The following is a 24,095-nucleotide window of genomic DNA, read 5'->3' on the forward strand; positions in this document are numbered from 1 at the left end:
ACACTTTCAATCCATGATCACAATATACAGAATTTTCAGTTTGAGGGTTTTTTACCCTCCGTATGTATGTCATTTAACTTCAAGATGCATCTCTGTTTGAGACTGACTTATTAGTAACTTTTGGGGGAGGTTTTTTTGCTTGTTTCACAGTTCAAGCCATAGTTTAAGACAGGCAATTTACCATGCTGCCTTGTGGTAGTGAAGGAGTATTTCTAGTTTGTGCTTACACGGAGGGTATATAGCCTTTGGGGGATGGTTTTTATTGACTGTCTACGTTTGTAAAAGCTCTGGGCTGTATCTGCAACACCCCTTCCCTGTAAGATCATGAAAATGAATGTGCAAGATTACTCTTTTGCCAAATGCCCTTAGGGTGAAAACCCACTTCATTTTTTTCACTCCTGTGTTCCTACTTGGGATTTTGACCACAATTCATTTCTTTCATGCTAACTCGTAAGTGCATTTATGAAGATATTTTAGTATTTTATGTATCAATTTTTGTTGTGTTTGTACCAAGATGATTTTAAAAACTCTATTATTCATTCTGCTGGAAGTGAAAGTTTAAAACAACATTTTTTAAGTCCTAAAATCTTACTGTTTGAGTTCTGATTATAGTATAATCTATATATATACAACATTTATAAATTGTCATATAGCTATTGGATACCAATAATTTATCTTTCTACCCACAAGCTGCTGGTTCCCAGTGAAGAAGATGAATGAATAGATGGGGAAGTGTACAGTAGTGCTCCTAAAAGCAAGAAATAAGTAAATACCCTTTTTTCAGGTTCTTTGTAATTTAATGTCCCTGTATAGCCATGTGATATAGTCCCCTCTGAATTCATAGTGGCGTACATAATGAGGAGAAGCCATGCACAGGCTAGTTTTGATGTTTGGAAATGCATACGCAAGAATTGGTTTCATTCATACATTTCCCATGTAGAGGGACTTTCAAGGTTGTTACATGCTTTTATATACCAACCCATTTTGAATTGCAATCAATGCATCTAATTGGAGAATAGCATAATGATTAAAGGATAAATAACTTCAGATATGTGAATCCTCTGGCAGTGTTTGGGAATTAGTATTGAAATTTATTTCAATTTTATTTTAAGTTTAAATAATGTTGAGTGTTGAAAAGAGTACTAAGTAATGTGTTAATACTAATAAAATGTCAAAGTTTTCTTCTCTAGATGGTCCAAAATATCAAAAGAAATAAAAATTATAATAACCGTGTTCGGCAACCTTTGGTGCAAGAGTATTTTGGAAATTTTATTTCTGAAATAATGCATGTATTTTGAATATAAATATTTTAAAATTATTTTTTAACTAGATTCAGGAGTTCTGGAAATCTTGTAATTACTCGTGAGATTGATGTGGCAAAAAATCAGTCCTTTTGGTTCATCAACAAAAAATCGACAACCCAGAAAGTAGTAGAAGAGCAAGTTGCAGCCTTAAATATTCAAGTGGGCAATCTTTGCCAGTTTCTACCTCAGGTATGGGAGAATTAAATGTAAAGATGGGAAAGCTTTGTGTATAATGTTTCCTTTTTATGCTGTATAAGAATGTAAATACTTTTCCAGGGATATTGTAAAGATTACTATTTAAACTGAGCATAGCAGTCTTAATGCTAATAATTCTTTGTAAGAAAGGTAGCATCTTGTCTCTTACAGCAGTGATTTCCAACCTTTTTCATCTCAAGGCACACATAAACTAATTACTAAAATTCTGCAGCACACCAAAAAATATATTTTTTGCCAATCTGACAACAAAAATAGATAAAATTTTGATTCATTCACCCTGTACGGCTGTTGTGTTGGCTGTTGTCATTTTATTCGACAATCTAGAGCAGTGGTTCTCAACCTTCCTAATGCCACGACCCTTTAATACAGTTCCTCATGTTGTGGTGACCCCCAACCATAAAATTATTTTTGTTGCTACTTCATAACTGTAATTTTGCTACTGTTATGAATCATAATGTAAATATCTGATATGCAGGATGTATTTTCATTGTTCGAGACCCACAGGTTGAGAACCACTGCACTAGAAGATCCTTATTAAAAGAAATTTTAAAGTATGCCCTCTAGCAGAAAGAAATCCCAAAGGGAAGAACAAAAATGCAACCAAGGTACATGCCCCTGACCGGAATCGAACCTGGGACCCTTCAGTCCGCAGGCCGACGCTCCATCCAATGAGCCAAACCGGTCAGAGCTGTTTCTTAATCTCGTCACCTTTTTTTGCCAGCCCCCCAACTCCCTCCCCCTCTGATAGCTGTCTGTCTCTTCTCTGTGTCTATGAGTCTATTTCTATTTTGTTTGTTAATTTATTAGATTCCACATATAAGTGAAATCATATGGTACTTGTCTTTCTCTGGTTTATTTCACTTAGCATAATAATCTCTAGGTCCAGTCATCTTGTTGCCGAAGTTAAGAATTCCTTCTTTTTTATGGCCAAGTAATATTCCATTGTGTAAATGTACCACAAATTTTTTTATCCACCATCTACTGATGGCCACTTGGGCTGCTTCCAAATCTTGGCTGTTATAAATAACGCTGCAATGAACTAAGTGTGCATATATTCGTTCAAATTAGTGTTTCAGGTTTCTTCGGGTATATTCCCAGAAGTGGAGTAGCTGGGTCAAAAAGGCAGTTTGATTTTTAATTTTTTGTGGTAGCTCCATACTGCTTTCCACAGTACCTGCACCAAGCTGCATTCTCACCATTGCAAGAAGGTTCCCTTTTCTGCACCAAGCTGCATTCTCACCAGTAATGCAAGAAGGTTCCCTTTTCTCCACGTCCTCGCCAACACTTGTTGTTTGTTGATTTATTGATGAAAGCCATTCTGATATGTGTGAGGTGATATATCAGTGTAGTTTTAATTTTCATTTCTCTGATTATTAGTGATATTGAGCATCTTTTCATATGTCTATTGGCCTTTTGTATGTCCCCTTTGGAGAAATGTCTATTCAGGTCCTTTGCCCATTTTTACTTGGATTGTTTTTTTTTGTTTGTTTTTTTGGTTGAGTTTTATAAGTTCCTTATAAATTTTGGATATTAAGCCCATATCATATGTTATCATTGAATATGTTCTTCCATTCAGTGGGTTATCTTTTCATTTTGTTGATGGTTTCTTTTGCTGTGCAAAAACTTTTTAGTTTGATTTAGTTCCATTTGTTTTTCTTTTGTTTCCCTTGCCAGAGGAGATATATCAAAAAAATGTTGCTACAAGAAATGTCCAAGATTTTACTGCCTATATTTTCTTCTAGGATTTTTATGGTTTTGAGTTCAACATTTAAATCTTTAATGCATTTTGAGTTTATTCTTGTGTAGAGTGTAAAAAGGTGTTCACAGAAACTTTTTAAAGGTTCTCAAAAAGATGATAGTTTATACCCTAAGTTTATTTCTGTTATTTTAAAGAATAATATATGAAAGGACACAGTTTATATTAGGATCACATCTTAAGCCCTGGCCGGTTTGGCTTAATGGATAAAGCGTTGGCCCGTGGACTCAAGGGTCCCGGGTTCAGTTCTGGTCAGGGGCGTGTGCCTTGGTTGTGGGCACATCCCCAGTGGAAGAATGTGCAGAAGGCGGCTGATTGATGTTTCTCTCTTATCGATGTTTCTGGCTCTCTATCCCTCTCCCTTCCTCTCTGTAAAAAATCAATAAAATATATTTTAAAAATAAAAGATCACATCTCAAAAATATATTTTATTTCATCTTGACAAATGTGATTAGTGAAAAATATTTTGGAGATATTTATAAATGATAATAGTTGCTGATATTTAAGTTTTGTGCTCTAGGATAAAGTTGGAGAATTTGCAAAACTCAGTAAAATTGAACTACTTGAAGCTACTGAGAAGTCAATTGGTCCTCCAGAAATGCATAGATATCACTGTGAACTCAAAAACTTCAGGGAGAAAGAAAAACAACTAGAGGTATTTATAAATGGACAACTCATTTTAATTGCCCCTCGTTGATTTCTGTGTCTCAAAATGTGGGAAAGTGAGTGCTGAACCATTGAGTAAATTCATATATTTGTGATTTTTTTTTCATGCAGGATTGTATTGCTAACATAAATTAAGTGACAAAAAGTGAGAATAGATTTGATAAATGTAAAGTTTGAAGTTTTTGACTCTCATTTCATCAAATATATGTTATTGAATTTCTAAGGAACTAATAATAGTATTACAAAGTATTTTTGTCTCTCAGAAGTTTCAGTATTATTCTCTTACTCATTTAATATTTATTAAAAACCTACTATGTGCCAGGCATTATGTAAGGCTTTGGATAGTGCAGCAAATACCATACAGTTTTTAATATAGTGTCTCTGTTCAACCAGTTCTGATATTTCAGTTGTATGAGGATAGACTTTGTAAGAAAACTATACATTTAGTAGAAGTGTTGGTTTTTTTCACCTTTAATAAAACATAAATTAAAATGTCTCTTTTTGCATATTGTTTATAAAGGTGTTTTATTTAATGAATCATTTCTTAGGGCTCAGAAACTAAAATAATTCTGTAAGTTTTTGAAATAAGATACCTTATAAATGCTTTTTCTTGTACTGTAACTGTCTATACTTTATAATATGTTTTTGTTATAATTTAGTATTATTTTTATTATTACACTTATTCAGAGTGAATGACCAAAGGAGTTGTAATTATTTTACCTTCAGATATCTTTTTACCATCTCCACATCAAACAATCTAATATTCCCATCTGAAACACTCCCTGAAATTACCTACTGTCATGTGAAAGAAAAAAAGCATATTTTATACTAAATTCTAAGTACATCTTTGTATTTATTATTTTGCAGTAGCTTTTCTTCTCATTTCTAAGTCCTTAAGTTATGGGTGTTCATAACATTAATATTTTTATTTGTATATCACATTACAGTTTATGAGCTTTTACCCAAAGCAAGTGAACTGCTTTTACCCTTGACATGAATGAGGCAGTTAACTTTCTTCTCATTAAGCAAGAAGAGTCCAGGCTTAGTGAGGTGGCAGGGCTTCCTCGGAATCACATGACTAATAAATTATAGTGCCTAGACCAGAGCTTACATGTGCATGTTTTCCATAGTTTTTTGGGTTTTGTTGTTGTTGTTTTGTTTGGTAATCCTCACCCGAGGATATTTTTTTCATTGATTTTTAGTGAGAGTGGAAGAGAGAGGGAAAGACAGAAACATTGATGTGAGAGAGACACATCGATTGGTTGCCTCCTGCACATACCCCGACCAGCACCCGGGCTAGAGAGGAGCCTGCAACCAAGGTACGAGCCTCTGACCAGAATAGAACCTGGGACTCTGGTCTGCAGGCTGCCACTGAGCAAAACTGGCTAGGGCTGTTTTACATAGTTTTTAGAACTTCTGTGGAATTCTTTACTGTAAAATTTTGTTAATATTATACATTTTTTATTATTAAAAAACTTGACCTGTTGTCTTTTCCCAGTTAAACTAATAGTTTAAACAAATATTTCTTATAGACCTCATGCAAAGAGAAAACGGAATATCTAGAGAAAATGGTTCAGAGGAATGAAAGATATAAACAAGATGTGGAGAGGTTCTATGAACGTAAACGACATTTAGATTTGATTGAGATGCTTGAAGCTAAAAGGCCATGGGTGGTAAGTTCTTAGTTATTAGAGGCAAAAATAGTGATTCTTGAAGTAGAAGAAAAGTTAGAAAGGAGGACTAAAATTCCAATTAGGTGCTTTTGTTCATTTTTGCTTTATAATATATAATAAAATGTATCTGCCTCTGTGTTATATAGCTGTGTGCTATGTTATTAAAATAGTAACAAGTAACAGTTTACTAGGTCTAAGGACTCAAATCTGGGATTTCTTCCAAATTTTTGTCCTTACAGATAGTTTTGTTTTATAAAATGGTAATGACATAAAAATGTTTACACACGTAAAAATTAAGTTCTTGAGTGGCCTCCGGTCACTAAAAATTTACTTGCAGTGTGCTATAAATATCAAATTCAGCTGTAGACACATAGCTGAAGGACATAAGCTGTAGTCTTCGACTCACATGCCTCATAAATTTACTGAGGCTACTGTTTCTAATCACTGTGAGATGTATATTTTATTATTTATGACTTCAGTTTGAGCTAAAGATTCAATTCCCTCATGCATTCCTTTACAGTGGGTAAAAAGGAATAATAAAGTTTTATAATGTTTGTTCCAGGGTTAGAATGGAAATAATTGTTACTAGATTGGAAAAATATGTGCCTCTATTTTTGCCCTTCTCCCCCCCTGCTGTTACTTCACCCTACCCTGTCTCATAATTCCATTATTAAACTTCTACATCCTTCTGCACATTTTTATTACATTTTTCTGTATCTATTAGCACTCTTGCACTTTATCTTTGCTTTACGAAGCTTCAGTTTCTCTTTTATTTTCTAATATTGACATCAGTCTTTTTTCATTTTTTTTGCTTTACTCTAATGTTTACTTACGTTCTTTTCTCTTTTTAACTTCATTGTAGTGCTCCATTTATTTTTATTAATTCCTGTGACATGACAAGCATCATTTTCACCTGCATGTTTCTTTTATTTTTTTTACTCATTTTTCTTTTGTCTTATACTTTTTTCATTTTTATTTTTCATAGCTGAGTTTCTTTTGCTTCTTTATACATTCCTGTATCCCTTCTCTATTGAGAGACTAGAGGACCTCATTTTTACTAGCCATTAGGATATCAGAAACAGGAAGAGATGGATATCAGAGTCCAAACTACTGATGGAGATAAATGCTCAATGAGTTTCAAGACTCTTAGTAAATCATTATGTTTGTATTCACCATTTCTGAAGTTGTTTAAGAGGGCAAATGATATATTAATAAACCTGTCAAATGGATATCAAAACAGTCTTTTCATAGATTTAGTTTCTGCTTCTACCTTGATGTTAGTATATGTGTTAGTTTAAGCTAGTAGTGCATTAACTTCTGTTTTGTTTTGTTTTTAATAATTGCAAGGAATATGAAAATGTTCGTCAGGAATATGAAGAAGTAAAACTAGCTCGTGACCGAGTAAAGGACGAAGTAAGAAAACTTAAAGATGGGCAGATTCCTATAACACGTCGAATTGAAGAAATAGAAATGCAGCGTCACAATTTGGAGGCTCAAATCAAAGCGAAGGTACTTTCCTGGCTCAATTTTGGACTTGCACATACAAAAAAATAGTATGTAGTGTTGGTTCCTTAAGTTTAACTAGAAATTGTACCATCATAGGGCTTGTAACGTTCTAATCATCACTGTTGGAAGGTTGCTACTTTATATCAAGATATAAAAAGAGGAAACAAAATGTGATTAATTATAAGAGGATTCAAGTAATATTCCTATCAGAATGGTTTAAACTATGGACTCTGCTATCCTATAGGATTGTTTTTAGCATCAGATGAAAGAACATGAGAAAATAAATGTAAAGAGACTAAAAAAACATGTCTGCATATTGCTACAGTTGTTTTTAATATCAATAGGAATAACCTCCTATAGATTTGCAGATAATGTATTTTTTGGGTGATAATGATGTATTTGGTTTGAAAGAAATCATGGAAAAGCATTATGGGTTAACTTACATAACAACTTAATATTTGGATGACTGAAGCACATAATTCATTTTGCTTGAGTTTTTAAAATCTCTCCCCTTCTGGTTCAATCTTACAGGCAACAGATATTAAGGAGACATCTCAAAAATGCAAACAAAAGCAAGATGTTATAGAAAGGAAAGATAAACATGTAAGATTTTGTATTGAAATTTTTATTATACTAATTTGCCCTAAAGTTTGTGTTTGGGTCTGGATTTTGGGATCACCTTTTGTTTGGGAATTGTCTAACATCTTCCTTATTCTCTGTTTCTTATAATCTATGAGGAAAACTAATATTTGGAAGTATAAACGTTGCACAGAGGATAATTAGGAAAAATTACTCAAAACTAATCATAGATACGCATTATCATCTTTGTAGCTGGGTGGCTGAAGTTTTTTTTTTTTTTTTTTTACTAGGGTAATGATAAAATTGGATTCAGTTACCTTAATAGCAAAAAATAAAATATAAGGAATTTATTTTGTTTATATCAAGAGTAGGGCATTAAAAAGCTGATTACAAATTCTTTTTCATGGGTAGGGCTTCATGGCAAAATTATTTTAGAATGTTGGGCAAGAAAGTGGGGTTTTTAGCTAATCGATCTGCAAATGTAAGTGGGATTCTATTTTCTAGGATCATTCAACAACTGAATTTTAAATTATCTGTCTTAGGGGTAGATATTCAGCCTCACCCCTTTTTCTGTGCCTTTATCTTCAACTCCAAGGCTTCTTTCGTTTATTTCCCTAGAGAATAAACCTCAGATTTTCATGGCAGAAGCTTTGGCTGCCAGTGTTATGTGCTCAAGGTATGTGTATGTGTATGGGTAGGGTGTAGGGACATTGGGTAGGAGGTAGTGCTGGAGTAATTACGTTCTATGTGATGTGTTTTATTCTTGACATTTCCTTGTTCTAAGAGTCTCTGGGATTTTTTTTTCTTTTTTTTAGAATTGTCAGCTTTTTATTGTTTCTTTCTCTTTCACTCTTTTTTTTAAAAAATAGCATTATATTAGTTTTAGGTATACAACATAATGATTTGATATTTGTATATGTTGTGAAATTATCACACAATAAGTCTAGTTAACATTCCTACTGTACATAGTTACAAATTTTTTTAACTGGATGTTTGTACCTTCTGATCCTCCATCACCCATTTCACCCATCCATTAACACCTCCCACCTCTGGCAACTACCAATCTATTCTATGTATCTATGAGCTTATTTCACTTTGAATAGCCCTCAGGTTTCATCCATGTTGTTGCAAGTGACAGGATTTACTTCTTTTTAAAAAAATACATTTTATTGATTTTTTACAGAGAGGAAGGGAGAGGGATAGAGAGTTAGAAACATCGATGAGAGAGAAACATCGATCAGCTGCCTCTTGCACACCCCCTACTGGGGATGTGCCCACAACCAAGGTACATGCCCTTGACTGGAATTGAACCCAGGACCCTCCAGTCCACAGGCCGATGCTCTATCCACTGAGCCAAACTGGTTAGGTCAGGATTTACTTCTTTTTTATGGCTGCATAATATTCCATTGTGTATATATCACATTTTCTTTTTCCATTTATCCATTGATGAACACTCAGTTTTCTGTTTCCATATCTTGGCTATTAGAAATAATAGTGCAATGAACATGGAAGTACATATGTATTTTTAAGTTAGGTATTTTTGTTTTCTTCAGATAAATACCCAGAAGTGGAATTGCTAGATCATGCTAGTTCTATTTTTAATTTTTTGAAGAACCTCCAAACATGCCCACAACCCAGCCATGTACCCTGACCAGGAATTCAACCGTGACCTCTGGGTTTGTAGGTCAGTGCTCAACCACTGAGCCACACTGGCCTGGCAATAAATGTGGTCTTGATAACTTCATTTTAGAATTTTTTAAGACCTCTTTGGACTTTTATATTTAGTTTTATACATGTTCTATGTATAATTTAAAAGAATGTGTAGTTTGTCTTTAGTTCTGGAGATATCTGTTAGAATAGGCTTACTATAATTATATTTACACAAATGTCCTACTTATTTTTTTATCTTTCTGATTTATTCAGTTTTAAAGTGTCAATACCTATGAGTGTAGATTTATCTATTTATTTTAAATTATATTAGTTTTTGCTTCCTAGATTTTAAAGCATTATTATTTTGTTCTTTCTAGATCATGTTTTGATTCATTTTATATACTATAAATAATATATAGTGGGCTTCATATAGTAAAGGAGTTTAGCCAATTCACATTTACTGTTTACTACTTGCTTTGCATGGTTTGATTCCTCCTGTGCTCCTTTCTATTTTATTTCTATTGATCAAGACTTTCTTAATCTATTTTTTCTAAAGTTATATATTCTAAACCTATTCTACTGATTACTCTTAAAGCTTAAATAACACATTTTTTTCTTTAATATATTTTTGATTTCAGAGAGAGAGAGAAACACCAGTGATGAGAATCATTGATCAGCTGCCTCCTGCACACCCCCTACTGATCAAGCCTGCAACCCAGGCATGTACCCTCATCTGGAATCGAACCACGACCTCCTAGTTTATCGGTCAGTGCTCAAACCATTGAGCAGTATTGTCCAGGCTTCTTCCATATCTTTCTGTCTATATCTTTCTCTAACCCTCTCCTTTTAATAGATTCCTTGGCATTTTCTACATAGGCATTGATGTCATCTACAAATGAGGACAGCTTTATTTCATCCTTTCTGATTTGTATGCCTTTTATTTCTGTTTTGTTTTTTTTTCCTTATGCACTGGCTAAAACTTTCATCACTGTGTTGAATAAGAATGGTAAGTTTAGGCATTTTTGCCTTTAGCCTGATCTTAGGAGGAAAGCATTCAGTTTTGCACCATCCTATATAATAAAAGGCTAATACGTAAATTGACCGAATGGCGGAACGACCGGTCGCTATGACACGCACTGACCACCAAGGAGCAGACACTCAACCCAGGAGCTTCCCCCTGGTGGTCAGTGCGCTCCCACAGGGTGAGCGCCGCTCACGCTGAAGCTGGGCTTACGGCTGGCGAGCCCAGCGGCAGTGGCGGGAGCCTCTCCCGCCTCCACGGCAGTGCTAAGGATGTGCAACTGACATCCTATGCCAGTGGTGGGCAAACCGTGGTTCGAGAGCCACATGCGGCTCTTTGGCCCCTTCAGTGTGGCTCTTCCACAAAATACCACGTGCAGGCATGCACGTACAGTGCGATTGAAACTTTGTGGCCCATGTGCAGAAGTCGGTTTTCGGCCTGGATGAGTCTATTTTGAAGAAGTGGCGTTAGAAGTAGGGGATGCCCTGACCGGTTTGGCTCAGTGGATAGAGCGTCGGCCTGCGGACTCAAGGGTTCCGGGTTCGATTCCGGTCAAGGGCATGTACCTTGGTTGTGGGCACATACCCAGTAGGGAGTGTGCAGGAGGCAGCTGATCGATGTTTCTCTCTCATTGATGTTTCTAACTCTCTATCCCTCTCTCTTCCTCTCTGTAAAAAAAACCCAATAAAATATATTTTTAAAAAAAAAGAAGTTGGGGGTGTTGGTCGGGTCGGATGATGGGAGACTCAGCACAGACGGGCCGCGGGATATGCAGCGTAGGGGAGGCGTGCGATTCATGCATGAGTTGAGTGAGCCAGTCAGTCAGCAGTCTCATTGTGCAGTGGTTAGTGCTAGTCACGTCTGCAAATCGTGCGCGAGTGACAAAAGTACCTACTCGAAGCATAAAGTTACCTGTATTTTTCCAACCAGTTGCAAATCCTACAGGTATTTTTGTTATCAATTTAAGAATAGACGAAACAAGTATACAAGACAAGTGTGGATGGGAGAGTTGGAAGGGGTCGACCTCAGCGAACGTACCTCAATCAGATTGAGGATGTTTTTAGCAAAGGCCAGCTTAGGAGTACCCTAATTAAGTTAATAACAATGTACCTACCTATATAGTTTAAATTTAAAAAACTTGGCTCTCAAAAGAAATTTCAATCATTGTACTGTTGATATTTGGCTCTGTTGACTAATGAGTTTGCCGACCACTGTCCTACGCCATCAGTCAGACATCCCCCGAGGGCTCCCGGACTGCGAGAGGGTACAGGCCGGGCTGAGGGAACCCCCCCCCCCCCCCCAGAATGCATGAATTCCATGTACCGGGCCTCTAGTTAACTATAATATTAGCTATAATTTTTTAGGCATTCTTTATCAAGTTCAGAAAATTCCATTCCTGTGTTTCTGAGAATGAATGAGTTTCCTCCTCTTCTGTTTTTTCGGGGAGATTGTGTAGAATTGTTAATTATCCTTTAAATATTCTGAAAAATTATCAAATGATACTATCTGGATCTGGATATTTTTGAAGTGGAGTTTAAAGTTATGAATTCAACTTAATAGTTAAGGCTATTCAAATAATCAATTTCAAGTTGGATGAGTTGTGCTAGTGTTTTTTGAGGAACTGGTCCATTCTGTCTTAAGTTGTTAAGTTTATGTGTTTATAGATTCTCCAGTTATCCTTTTGATGTCTGTAAGGTCTGTAATGATACAGTGATACCCCTGTCCATTCATGATATTGGTAACTTGTTTTGGGATTGTTTTTTGTTTTGTCAATCTTGCTAGAGTTTTGTTAAATTTAATGTGGGTTTTTTTAAAGAACCAGTCTTTTGTTTCATTTATTTTTCTCTTTTCAATTTTATTGATATCTGTTCTTACCTTTATTATTTCCTTTCCTCTGTGTAAGTAGGTATATTTTGCTCCTTTTTTTAGGCTCTTAAGGTAGAAGCTCAGATTGAGACTTTTCATCTTATGTATGAACTTAATAGTATAAATTTTCCTCATTGCTGTTTAGCTGTGTCCACAAATTCTGATATGTTGTATTTTTTGGTTTGTTTGTTTCATTTTTCTTGAAATCACAATTTGTTTATTCATTTGCCATTGGTGGACATTTAGGTTGTTTTTGCTTTAGGGATATAATCAATAAAGCTTCCATAAGTATTTCATATACATTTACTTATGAACGTATATTTTTGTTTCTCTTTGATAATATTCTAGAAGTAGAATATCGTAGGCCAGATAGTTTACCAAAATGATTGTTAATAATTTATTGTAATTAATAAAAGTTGGCTTGTGATGTCTTGAAATTTTTTTATAAATTGTTCTTCATAAATAATTTGAGAAACACTGCTTGGAGTAGCCTTGCAGGGTTAGATTTAGTTAGGTAGCTATGAGAACTCTCCTTACATTATACAAGATAAAGCAGAGTGAGTATTGCTGGAAGTTAGGGTGATAGATATGAAAATGGGAAAAGCACTCTGATCAGAGAACTCTGATTTTGAATATACCATTGGAAATGTAAGACAAGAACATTAGCTGAGTGAGTAGAGAGCCTGTAGTAATAAAGGATTGAGGAAGGAGGGAAAGATGTGGACTCTTCTCAGAATGTAACAAATTACAACTACATTTGTTAGAGAAATGCAATAGGTTGTTTGAAGTGCGTATTTAAGTTTTGTGGCCATAAATTTAAAGTGTGTCCGGCTTTAGAGATTTTCTCCAATTAGTTTAATTGCTTAAATACAGATACTAGTAGATAGAAGGTATATAGTTAAGTTTAAAAAGAACTAGGCTTTCTCCTGGCCAGTGTGATAATAGGATTAGTGATGTGTTGATAGGTCTTTGCAAGGGAGTGGTTATAGTGAAGGGTTCTGGAACCTCAGCAGGTTAAGGAAAGAAGTGATGGATTTTTTAAAAGGTACTAAGGTCAATGGATTGTAGGACCATATGGGGGTCAAAGGATGGTTGGAATAGGAATACTATAGCAAATAAAATGGAAGGAAAGGAAATGGTGATCAAAGAGTAGGATTGTGGATATAGAGTTTTCAGAAGTAGTATGATTTAGGGAGATTTACATGATCTAGAATGTAACGGCAAAAGAAGGTGGATGAGGGAGGAGGGTTTTAGGTAAAGATGGGTGAAGTTGCCCTAGCTGGTTTGGCTTAGTGGATAGAGTGTTGGCCTATGTACTGAAGAGTCCCGGGTTCAATTCCGGTCAAGGGCATATGCCAGGGTTGCGGGCTTGATCCCCGGTACGGGGCGTGCAGGAGGCAGCCCATCAATGGTTCTCTCTCATCATAGATGTTTATCTCTCTCTCCCTTCCTCTCTGAAATCAATAATATATATAGTTGAAGTCAAGGAACACTTAGAGGCCAAAGAGTTAGATTTATTTTTCTGGATGTATGTTGAAGTCTCATGATGACAGACATAATGATGGAGAGGACGACAATGAGTCAATCTGGTACTAAAGTCATCACTGAGTGAAGAGGGTAAGGAAGAATTTTGAGGGAGGTAGGTAATAACCCAGCAACAAAGATGATGGTGTTAAAGTCTTATCACATGGTCTTCAAAGGAACTGAAGTGGGCTGTTAATGGAGGAAGTAGGATAGTGGGGATTAATCAGGACACCTTCCTCACCTCTGAGTCCTGAAGTACTCTGAAGGCTTATGGAAGGAAAAGGTCACAGTTCAGAGGGCTGTAGGGAAAAGCATGTTAGGAATAGCCAAATTTTAGTTAGTACAAAAAGAGAAATGGAAGATAGTAGAATAGAAATGGTATCCTAGTGAAGATTGGTGATCTAGGAAGCTTGGACTTACTGTGCCAGAGCTAATAAACATGGGTATAATGGGATTAGTCATCATAGTTTCTTGGATGATTTTTTGGTACCTAAGATGACTCCATTTTGCTGAAAGGGCAAGATTATTTTAAATTTCTTGTTTTTCATGGAGTTGGACTTCCTCATGTGTTTGGTGATTCTTAATTCTATGCCTCTCTTCTGTGATATGCCTATTTATTCTCCTGAATGGCTTGGACTTCCCTGGCTGAACTCTATGGCTTCTTGTTTGCTTTCTTCTTTTAGACCCATTGAATATTGTTAATTTTCAGATATATAACCTAATTTTTCAAATATTTTTTTCTCCTGTGCATTGGTACAGGAGAGGGGATTTTGGCATATGTTTTGTTTATTATCTTAACTCTTTCAAAGCTAAGTTTTTAGGAAGAAGAAATTGATACCAACCCATTGCAACAATAGAGAATGGGTAAAATGTAGTATGTCCATATAACAGGACATTATGTACGTATTAGAATTTTATTTTGCAAGGACATATGAGGATAATGAGAAACTGCTCTTAATATGTTTTTAGTCATGCCATTGAGTAAAATATGTTCTATAGATAGGCAATAAAATGAAATGTGTAAGCGCATTAAGATTATATATAGATTTTTAAAAATACATCTCTATTGATTTCAAAGAGGAAGGAAGAGGGAGGGAGAGAGAGAAACATCAGTGATGAGAAAGATCATTGATTGGTTGCCTCTTTCATGCCCCCTACTGGGGATCAAGCCCACAACATGGGCATGTGCCCTGAAGGAAACTAAACCCTGACCTCCTAGTTAATAGGCAAGATTATAGATTTTTGTATTTTCCATATTTTCTATAATCAATATGTTGTTACTTTTATAATGAGGAGAGAATAAATGTGACTTGAAAAGAAAGTGAGCTAATAGGCAAATTATGAGTTGTGTTAGCCTTGTCTATTTTGATATAAAATTCTATTTTATTTAATAAAGTGGGTGCATAAGTGTGTATTTATGTTTATGTGTGTGTGTCTTAAAAATCTTAACTCTGTCTTAGATAGACTATGTCTGGTTTTGACAAAAATTTCACTGACAACTTATATGATACAGGTTTTTAAAAAAATAATTTACCCTGAATGTAAGTTAACAAATCTAAACATATAGGTCAATGTTTAAAAATCTCACAATTAATTTGAAGTGTTAGTAGAAAATAATTTTGTTGGAAGAAAATAGTTTAGTTTAAAATTAATAGGGTAAAATAATCATCATTTCTATTAACTTTATTCAAAGTATCATATTGTGTGTCTTTTAATTTCAGTGTTAGGATATGAATGAAGCATATATTTACTTCCTATAAATATCTAGAAAGTTAATACATGCTTTCTAGATATTCGGTTGACTTTATAAATTGTTTGTTCAGCAAATACTTAATGAAGGTTAACTATATGTTAAACACTGCTCTGAGTACTTAGGATGTATTAGTGAACAAGTAAAGATATAAATAACCTGGTAAGAGTAACAGTCTAACTCGAGCAGGATAAGTTTTAGTGAGTAAAACCATCATGTTCTTAGATTGTTGGCATTTTAAAAAATATATTACTATAAAAGCCTTATAAACTAGGAGAAAAAAAACAATCTCCAGTACTAACCGTCTTTTGTTTTATTAGATTGAGGAACTTCAGCAGGCTTTAATAGTAAAACAAAATGCAGAGCTTGACCGACAGAGGAGAATAAGTAATACCCGAAAAATGATAGAAGATTTGCAAAATGAACTGAGGACCACAGAAAACTGTGTGAATCTTCAACCCCAGATCGATGACATTACAAATGATCTGAGACGAGTTCAAGATGAAAAGGAATCATGTGAAAGCGAGATAATTGATAAGCTTAAAGAGAGGGAAACTCTAGAGAAGGAGAAAAAGAGTAAGTTTTATTAAACTTAGAATGAAGCGATGTTTATAAAATGGAGCTATATCTGATGATGGGCTTTCTTTTTCCCCCCTGATACCATGTCTTTCAATATTCAGATCTCCCTGTTGAGGAAGCTCAGCTCAGTTCTTCAAACTTAGTGCCTTAATTACCTATGGCTATCATGTATCATTTGCCAGTGGCTGGCCATTGTCTTAAATCAGATTATGTCAGTTTATTTAATTCTCTAAAAATGCTTTGCTTTCTTCACAAAGTCACTCACTATTATTTCTCATATCAAATTTAAGCTTTTTATTCTAGCCTTCATAAACTTTCCATCTTTGAAGCCTGTCCATTTATATCTTTACTTTTCTTTCCTTCGAAGCATGTCAAACTCGCAATAAACGAGGCATGCGGCCCTGTGGCCGCTAGTTTGACATGCTTGCATGTAGACTATGTGGATAGATCTATAGCATTATTCAAATAGAGGATATGCCATATTCGTTTTTGCTCTATATATACTAGTATAAGATCAATTTTTTAAAAAGCACCCATTTTTATATATTTATCAAAGTATTCGATGTGTATAGTTAAAAAACAAAGAAAACTAGGAGGCCCAACATGTTGCTAACCTCCAGACCCCTCTCAAGAGTAAGCACTTTTAACTATTTCAACAATTTTTTCTAATAGTCCTTCCTGTATTTTCAGCATATTCTTTTTCACCATAGCTTAATTTGTCAATTTTAGCCTTTTTTCTTGTTGGCATTATTACAGCTATTCCCCATCCCTCCCCCTTTACCCTCCTACACTCAGCCCCTGCCCCACCCCAGGCCTTCACCACATTATTGTCTGTGTCCGTAGGCTACGCAAATCCTATATAGTAAAAGGCTAATATGCAAATTGTCCCCTTGGGAGTTCGACCGACTGGGAGTTCGCTTGCTATGACATGCGCTGACCACCAGGAGGCAGTGTAGAACGAAGGAAGGCCCAGGCTGGCAGCCGGGGGAAGACAGGCCCAATCGGCCCTGATCGCTGGCCAGGCCTAGGGACCCTGCCCGTGCATGAATTTTGTGCATCAGGCTTCTAGTATGTATATAAGTTCTTTGGTTAATCTCTTCTTATGTCCCCCCTACTCCCCTCTGAGATCTATCTGTCCTATGCATCCATGCCTTTGGACCTATTTTGTTTGTCAGTTTATTATACTCAATTAGATTTCACATATAAGTGAGATCATGTGATATTTAGACATCATCTCTTAATATTTTGTTACTTTAAATGTGGCTTAAGCTCATAAATCCCCTCCCTATTATTGTAGTTCCTCAAATGAGATTATTAGTTATTAATCATTAAAATTTAATATGTATTATGGATAATTTTTCTTTTTGTCATTTAACAGTTGTCACTATTTCTTGAATGTATACTGTAAGCTAAAAATACTAGTACTCCCATCCTTTTTACTTTCCTCCTTTCTTACATTCTAAATTCTCTAATCTGTACTCTGGTTTTTATATTGTTAAGGCTGAAAACATTTTGTGAAGAAGTTATTAATCATTAATTATGTTGAATTAATTATTAAACATAATCAAGTTTTATGTGCTCTATTTATGGGTTAACTCTTAAGCTAGAAATATTAAGTATTATTCATATTATTACAATGAAACTTGTTCATAGTAGTGTATTATGATTTAATTTCCTTTCATTGATAGCGTTTTTAAAGGTTATAATTTACCTTTTTTTTTTTTAAGCACCATTTGTTTTAGCATTTTCTTAAATTGAAAAAAAAATCACCAACCTATCTTATCAGGCATTCTCTTGAGTTCTGGAGCCTGCCATCCTTGTCCTTTCTAAACTGATTGTTTTCAAGGCCTTCTGCATGGCAGTCATCTGGAATTTTTCTCAGATCCTTTTCTGTGTTGGATAAAGCTATTTCTGAATTTCATGTCTCCTGTTTTTGTGGTTTTTTTTTTTCCTACATTATTCCCCTATTTTGTTAGAATACATCTTCAGGTAACCTCCTAAGAAGGGGTACTAGGGAATTAATTTTAGAGTCTTGATATCCTAGAAAATATCTTTATTTCATTATCCCTTTTCTTCAATGTTGTATATATAATGGTAAGTTAAAAGTAATTTTTCTCAATTTTGAACGCCTATTGTGATTGTCTTCTGATTGGAAGGCTAATGTTTTCTCATTCCTTTTTATCTGACCTATTTTTATTTTTATTTTTGATAGCTTAATCGCCTTTTATTCCAAGTATTTGGAAATTTGAGAATGTTTTGTTATGGATGGGTCTTTCTGTACTGGGTACTTGCTAAGTGGTGTTTGTAATTTGTGGATCTAAGATTTTTTTTGTATTATTAATAGATTATTTTACTAATGAAAGTTTTCAAGGTAACAATATTTTGTTTCATTTTTCAATTTTAGGTGTGAATGATCAAATTGTACAATTTGACAATCTTATGAATCAAAAGGAAGATAAGCTGAGACAGAGATATCGTGATACATACGATGCTGTTTTATGGCTGAGAAATAACAGAGACAAATTTAAGCAAAGAGTCTATGAGCCCATAATGCTCACGGTAAGAGCTTTTGTTTATGTAGAATCTGTTATTTTTATTATTGTAATCATAGATTTTTGTTGTTTTCAGAATTCTTAGTCTTTATACTCCTGGTTTTTCATTATCAGACTTGCAGCAGCTGGTATACTGCTAAATCCATACATGGGCTTTTTAAAGGACCCTTGATCAATACACCTGTGAACTTTTTCTAGAAAGAAATATGAAAATGGCACTTTATTGACTAAGAACTGTGTATAAAGTTAGCGTGGTTAGCTGGTTCCTTCTATAATTGCTATTCGTAGGTCATAGCAGGCAGTAGATTAAATGCTGCCAAAGGGGTAGAAAACTGCTGTAAATACATGTTGATATAAGGTACCTGACAGAGGGTAGACAAGAAAATCATTTGCTACAGAAACCAAGCATTATGAAGATTCTGAAAATGAAACCAACAGTTTATTGACCTCATAAACATTTCTTAGCTCTTTTAAAAAAATCTTTATTGTTGAAAGTATTATACATGTTCCCTTTTTTCCTCCATTGACTCCTCCAGCCCGCCCCAGGCCCTGTGTCCATGGGTTATGCATACAAGGTCTTTGGTTGATTACTTTCCATCCTCCCTCCCTCCCCCACTTTCCCTCTGAGATTCCATACTCTGTTCCATGCTTCCATGTCTCTGGATCCACGCCTTTTGATAGCTCTTATTGATGATCATGGGTCATCAAGAATAGGATTAGCTATATTTAGTAAATCATCTAATGAAGTGTGGCCATGGGTTTAACAGGAAGATTTATATGTAAAATTTAAAATAGTAAGTTTGGTCACAAAAAGTAAAAACCACATTCTTTGGTAATGATAGCTATACATACATAATATCAACTTAAGGATTGTTTTTGTTAGATAATTTCTTGTACTTTAGAAAAGAATGTAGTATAGATCCTTGTAGGATTCATGAAAAGTTCTATTTTCCAAAACTTATGATTGTGTTATACTTTATTAAAAATCATTTCATATAGTTTTTAACATTACATCTTATATTACATTAGCAAAATTAATATGCATAATACTGTATTCTTTTCTTGCTAAGATGTATATCATTTAGACTATTTTTGGTAGATCAAGAAGGGAATATCTATTTTGGACCCAGATACCATTTGATTGATTTGGTACGGACTGGGAGAAAATATTGTGCCTGGCCCGTGTGCCTCAGTGGTTGAATTTTGACCCATGCACCAAGATGTCACTGGTTCGATTCCTGGTCAGGGCACATGCCCGGGTTGTGGGCTCGATCCCCAATAGGGGGTGTGCAGGACGCAGTCGACCGATGTTGATGTTTCTCTCATCAATGTGTCTGTCTTTCTTTCCCTCTCCCTTCCTCTCTCTCTAAAATCAATAAAAACATATTTTTTTTAAAAAGGAAAAATATTGTGATCCTAAATATAAGTTACAGTCAAGTGTGATTGTCAACACATTTTTATTAAAATGCCAATTTCAAAATAGTACTTTAGAACTTTATTAGATGTTTTATCCTCTTGTCACTTGGTTTTTTAATAGTGGCCTATCACTAACTTGGATTACTAGCTGGCATATATTGTCATTTTACAAATCTTTGAGATATGATGATAGACTCTCCTTTTTTACCCTTCCTGGAATAACCCTTCACCTTTTCTATCACTTTCTTCCAAATGTATTCCCATACACACTTAACCCTTCCAGATTTAGTTGAAATGCACCCACCTTCATAAGCAAGTTAATATGTAAACTTAAAATTTTAGTCACATAACTTGTCAATTAGCAATCAGATTTCATGAGTTATTTCTAACAGTTTCAATACTGAATTGGAAAAATGTGGGAAAATGTTTTTACACTTATATTCCACAGTAGTGTTTATAATAGCAGAATGATGGGGCAAAAGAACAAAGTTTTCAAAGATATTGTTAGTTACGTGAATTACTCTATGTCCTTATATTGGAATACTATGTGGCCATTAAAAATGTTGCTGTAGGCTCTACTTATATAAAAGGACATTTGTGGCATGTTAATGAATTATTAAAAAGACTACAGAATAGGATGTATAGAAAGATTTCATTTTTAAAAATTGTGAAACAGAATGCTGTCATTAACCACCAGATCATCTTGGATTGCTACATACACTTCCTATGTCTACCTGTCTGTCTTACTACTGTGACTAAGAAGATGTGGCTTTGGAGAACTTTACCAAATATTTTCTTCACCAATCTTATGAGAAGGAGCATGCTAAGAAACTGATAAGCTGCAGAGCCAACAAGGTGGCCAAATCTTCCTTCTGGATGTCAGGAGACCAGACCATGAATGCAGTGGGAGTATGCATTACACTTGAAAAAAAAGTGCAAATCAGTCACTATTGGAAGTGAACAAACTGGCCAGTGAATAACTGCCCCCCTTCCCCACTTCTGTGACTTCCTTTAGAAGTATTTCCTAAATTAGCAAGTGAAACCCATCAAAGATTTGAATGACCATGTAACCAACTTACACAAGAAGAGAGATCCAGAATCTGACATAACAGAGTATCTCTGAATAGTGCACCCTGGGAGAGAATGATGAGAGCTAAGTTGTAGGTCGCTTATTGATAGCTATAAAAAAAATTTCTACTTCCTATAGTCATATTGGGGTTACTTTTGCTTACTCTTTCTATAAGTTGGAGCAAATTCCCACATACATTTTCTTTCCATTGTGCTATTCTTTCCAATAAAGTAATTTGGTGCCCCCCCCCAAAAAAAAAATTGTGAAGAAATAGACACTAAATGTTTATAGTGTTGATGTCCAGGGAGTAGTATTTTATGTGGTTTTCATTTTATTTCATTTGATTGTATATCTTTCTCCATTTTTCCATACTATTGATATCCTATAATTTAAAATAGTGATATTGGACAGCATTTATGTAACAAGTGCTGCATTAATTTTTTATTGTATCTCTTTTAATTCACATTTATTCCTATGAGGTATAGGCTGATTTACTTTACCCATTTATAGGATGAAATAACTAAAGTTTTCAGAGATTTTAGTTCAAGGTTATACACAGGATTTAAAGTGACATCTGTCTAACCCCAGAGCCTTGGCTTTTAACTACTGTGCTGCATTTTATATATTTATAAAGCCTTTTTTTTTTTTTTAAGAAAGCTGATTTCCATCTGCTGGAGCTAATCTCTCCCTTTAAATTTCCTAGATAGCATTTTTATATACCTCTGTTGTACTGTGATTTTCATTATATTTATCATTTGTGATAAATAGATTGAACTCTTGAAAATTTTTCCTGACCTATCTTTGTATCATCAAATACCATTGAGTCTCAGCATGCAGTAATGTCTAATTAGCTGGTATTTTTAAATAAATCATTAAGTTTTTATGCTGTAGTGGTACTAGCCTTGGGTTTCTCCTGAAGACACTACTAATAGTTACAATTCATAGCTAGTTTTTTTCATTTTCATAATTTTATTCAGTTATTTGTGTTTTTGTACCAGTTATTGCCATGTATAATATTAATTCCTCTTAAAGATGAGGAAGAAAAAAGTTTGGGGACAGATGAGAAATGTTTTTACTTACAGGTCACAGTCTAAGACTTTCAGTGTTTTCAATGAGTTTTCCAGAAAGGAACTTTATTATTATATAATACCAAAACCACTATGCACCAGGTACTATTCAAGTCTTAGCTTTCATTTTATGATGTATTGGATGTTTCTGGGTAATAATTTAGATTAAATAGATGTTTTACAATGTTGACCCTTCAATACCAAGTTGTTTTGTTTTTGGGGGGTTTTTTGGTCTCCCTTTTTCTCAGTCATCAAATTTAATCTAATTAAATCTACAATAAATGTGATTATTTTCTAGTAATCTGTCTGGGTTTCATAAAAATCAACTTATTTTTTCTCTTTGTTTTCTTTAGATCAATATGAAAGATAATAAAAATGCCAAATATGTTGAAAATCATATTCCACCAAATGACTTGAGAGCCTTTGTATTTGAGAGTCAAGAAGATATGGAGGTTTTCCTCAAAGAGGCAAGTATAAACTAACATATTTTGACTCACTTGACACTTCCAGTGAATTTTAAAATTTAAACTAGAGCAAAAAGTGATAATGACTAATTTTACCAGCAGTAACTCTAGTGTGAGCAACTCTTACTAATTTCTGTCCTATCTATGCTGTTATTGGGAAATGAATTTGTTTTCTAAGAGGAAAAACAGCCTATACTCCCCTCTGTAATATACAATTTTGAAATTAACATTTGGAATTAATATGAAGAGTAATTCTGTGACATTGTCTAAAAAGATAGAAACATCATAATGATGGACTTTTGGTCTTGAACATCCTTTTGGAAACTATATTAGAATGAACTTAGTTTATCTTTGGATGGGAACTCAATCTGATGTTATTGTTTGATATAAATAAATCTTCAAAAAATGAGATTCCTGTATCTGGCTAGAAAACACCGCTAACCAAGAATCTAAGCCACTGAAAGGTAGCATAGCTTAGGAGCACAGTTAGGCTGCCAGGATTTGAATTCTGACTTTGATACTAACTTGGGCAAGTTGCCTAAATATGAGCCTTAGTTTCCTCAACTCTAAAATGGAGATAATACTGTCTACTTCAAAATATTTTTGTGAGGATTAAATGAAAAAGTATTAGCTAGTACTTGTTAGCTATTGTATTTATTATGTGTATATTACTATATAGCTATATAGTATATATTGTTAGCTATATATGCTATTATATCCTGTCAGTAAGATTTCTTTTTCTTTTGCATATGCCATCTACTTCTTTTAAAGCCCCAGAAAGATTTTATTTGTTTAAACTTTTGCTAGTCAGTCTTAAGCAAGGACAAGACCCTAAATCAGCTCAAGTGGGCCTCTATTTGTCTGGTACACAAGTGAGTAGATTAGATTAGAAAAATTTCTTGCTTTGGCTTTTAACATATTGTCCTCCATCTCGTTCGGGAGTTGGTAGGGAATGTGAATATATGGTGACTGCATAAAAAGATTAAATGTATGAAATTATAAAATGTACTACAAAAAGTTAAACATTTGTGTATTTTAGGACTAATTTAAGCCTAACCCAGTGAGTTAGTGTTCTAGTATCAGAGCTCATTCAAGAAGTAGGTTGCTTGGGTTACAAGTCTGTGATATACCACATATTGTGAAGGGTGTACCACATATTAAGAGGATTTCTATTTTGAAAGTCACCAGCTTAGCCAATTCTGAGTACCCTGCTTTGCCTCAAAAACACATGCTTCCTCTGTGCTAAAGATTTGAACTGTGTATTGATAATTTAAGTTCCTAAAAATTAGACCTTTATTATTTTTTCTTGTGCTGTTAGCAATGAACTTTTCAAGGGGTCTCATCAATAAGACCAGAACTTCCTCTTACATGTATGACTTTTTATGTATTTTTTAAAAATATATTTCATTGATTTCAGAGAGGAAGGGAGAAGGAAGG

The 24,095-nt window shown here is 34.5% G+C and overlaps 1 protein-coding gene across 14 annotated transcripts in view; it reads left to right on the top strand.

The window, feature by feature from the left end:
* SMC5 (structural maintenance of chromosomes 5) overlaps positions 1-24,095 on the top strand; it is a 77,123-nt gene that overhangs the window by 22,697 nt on the left and 30,331 nt on the right. For 8 of the 14 annotated variants that reach the window (XM_023752345.1, XM_014454093.2, XM_014454091.2 and 5 more), the window contains 8 exons: positions 1,331-1,493; positions 3,797-3,931; positions 5,475-5,615; positions 6,963-7,124; positions 7,653-7,724; positions 15,832-16,087; positions 18,495-18,649; positions 22,548-22,661. In XM_023752345.1, coding sequence (XP_023608113.1) covers positions 1,331-1,493; positions 3,797-3,931; positions 5,475-5,615; positions 6,963-7,124; positions 7,653-7,724; positions 15,832-16,087; positions 18,495-18,649; positions 22,548-22,661 — 1,198 coding nt within the window. Of the gene's footprint in view, positions 1-690; positions 766-1,330; positions 1,494-3,796; positions 3,932-5,474; positions 5,616-6,962; positions 7,125-7,652; positions 7,725-15,831; positions 16,088-18,494; positions 18,650-22,547; positions 22,662-24,095 lie in introns of all 14 variants that reach the window. The other 6 variants (XM_023752339.1, XM_014454096.2, XM_023752343.1 and 3 more) reach the window with 4 other exon arrangements.

Source organism: Myotis lucifugus, unplaced genomic scaffold (assembly GCF_000147115.1).
Source record: "Myotis lucifugus unplaced genomic scaffold, Myoluc2.0 scaffold_31, whole genome shotgun sequence".
Classification (NCBI taxonomy): domain Eukaryota; kingdom Metazoa; phylum Chordata; class Mammalia; order Chiroptera; family Vespertilionidae; genus Myotis; species Myotis lucifugus.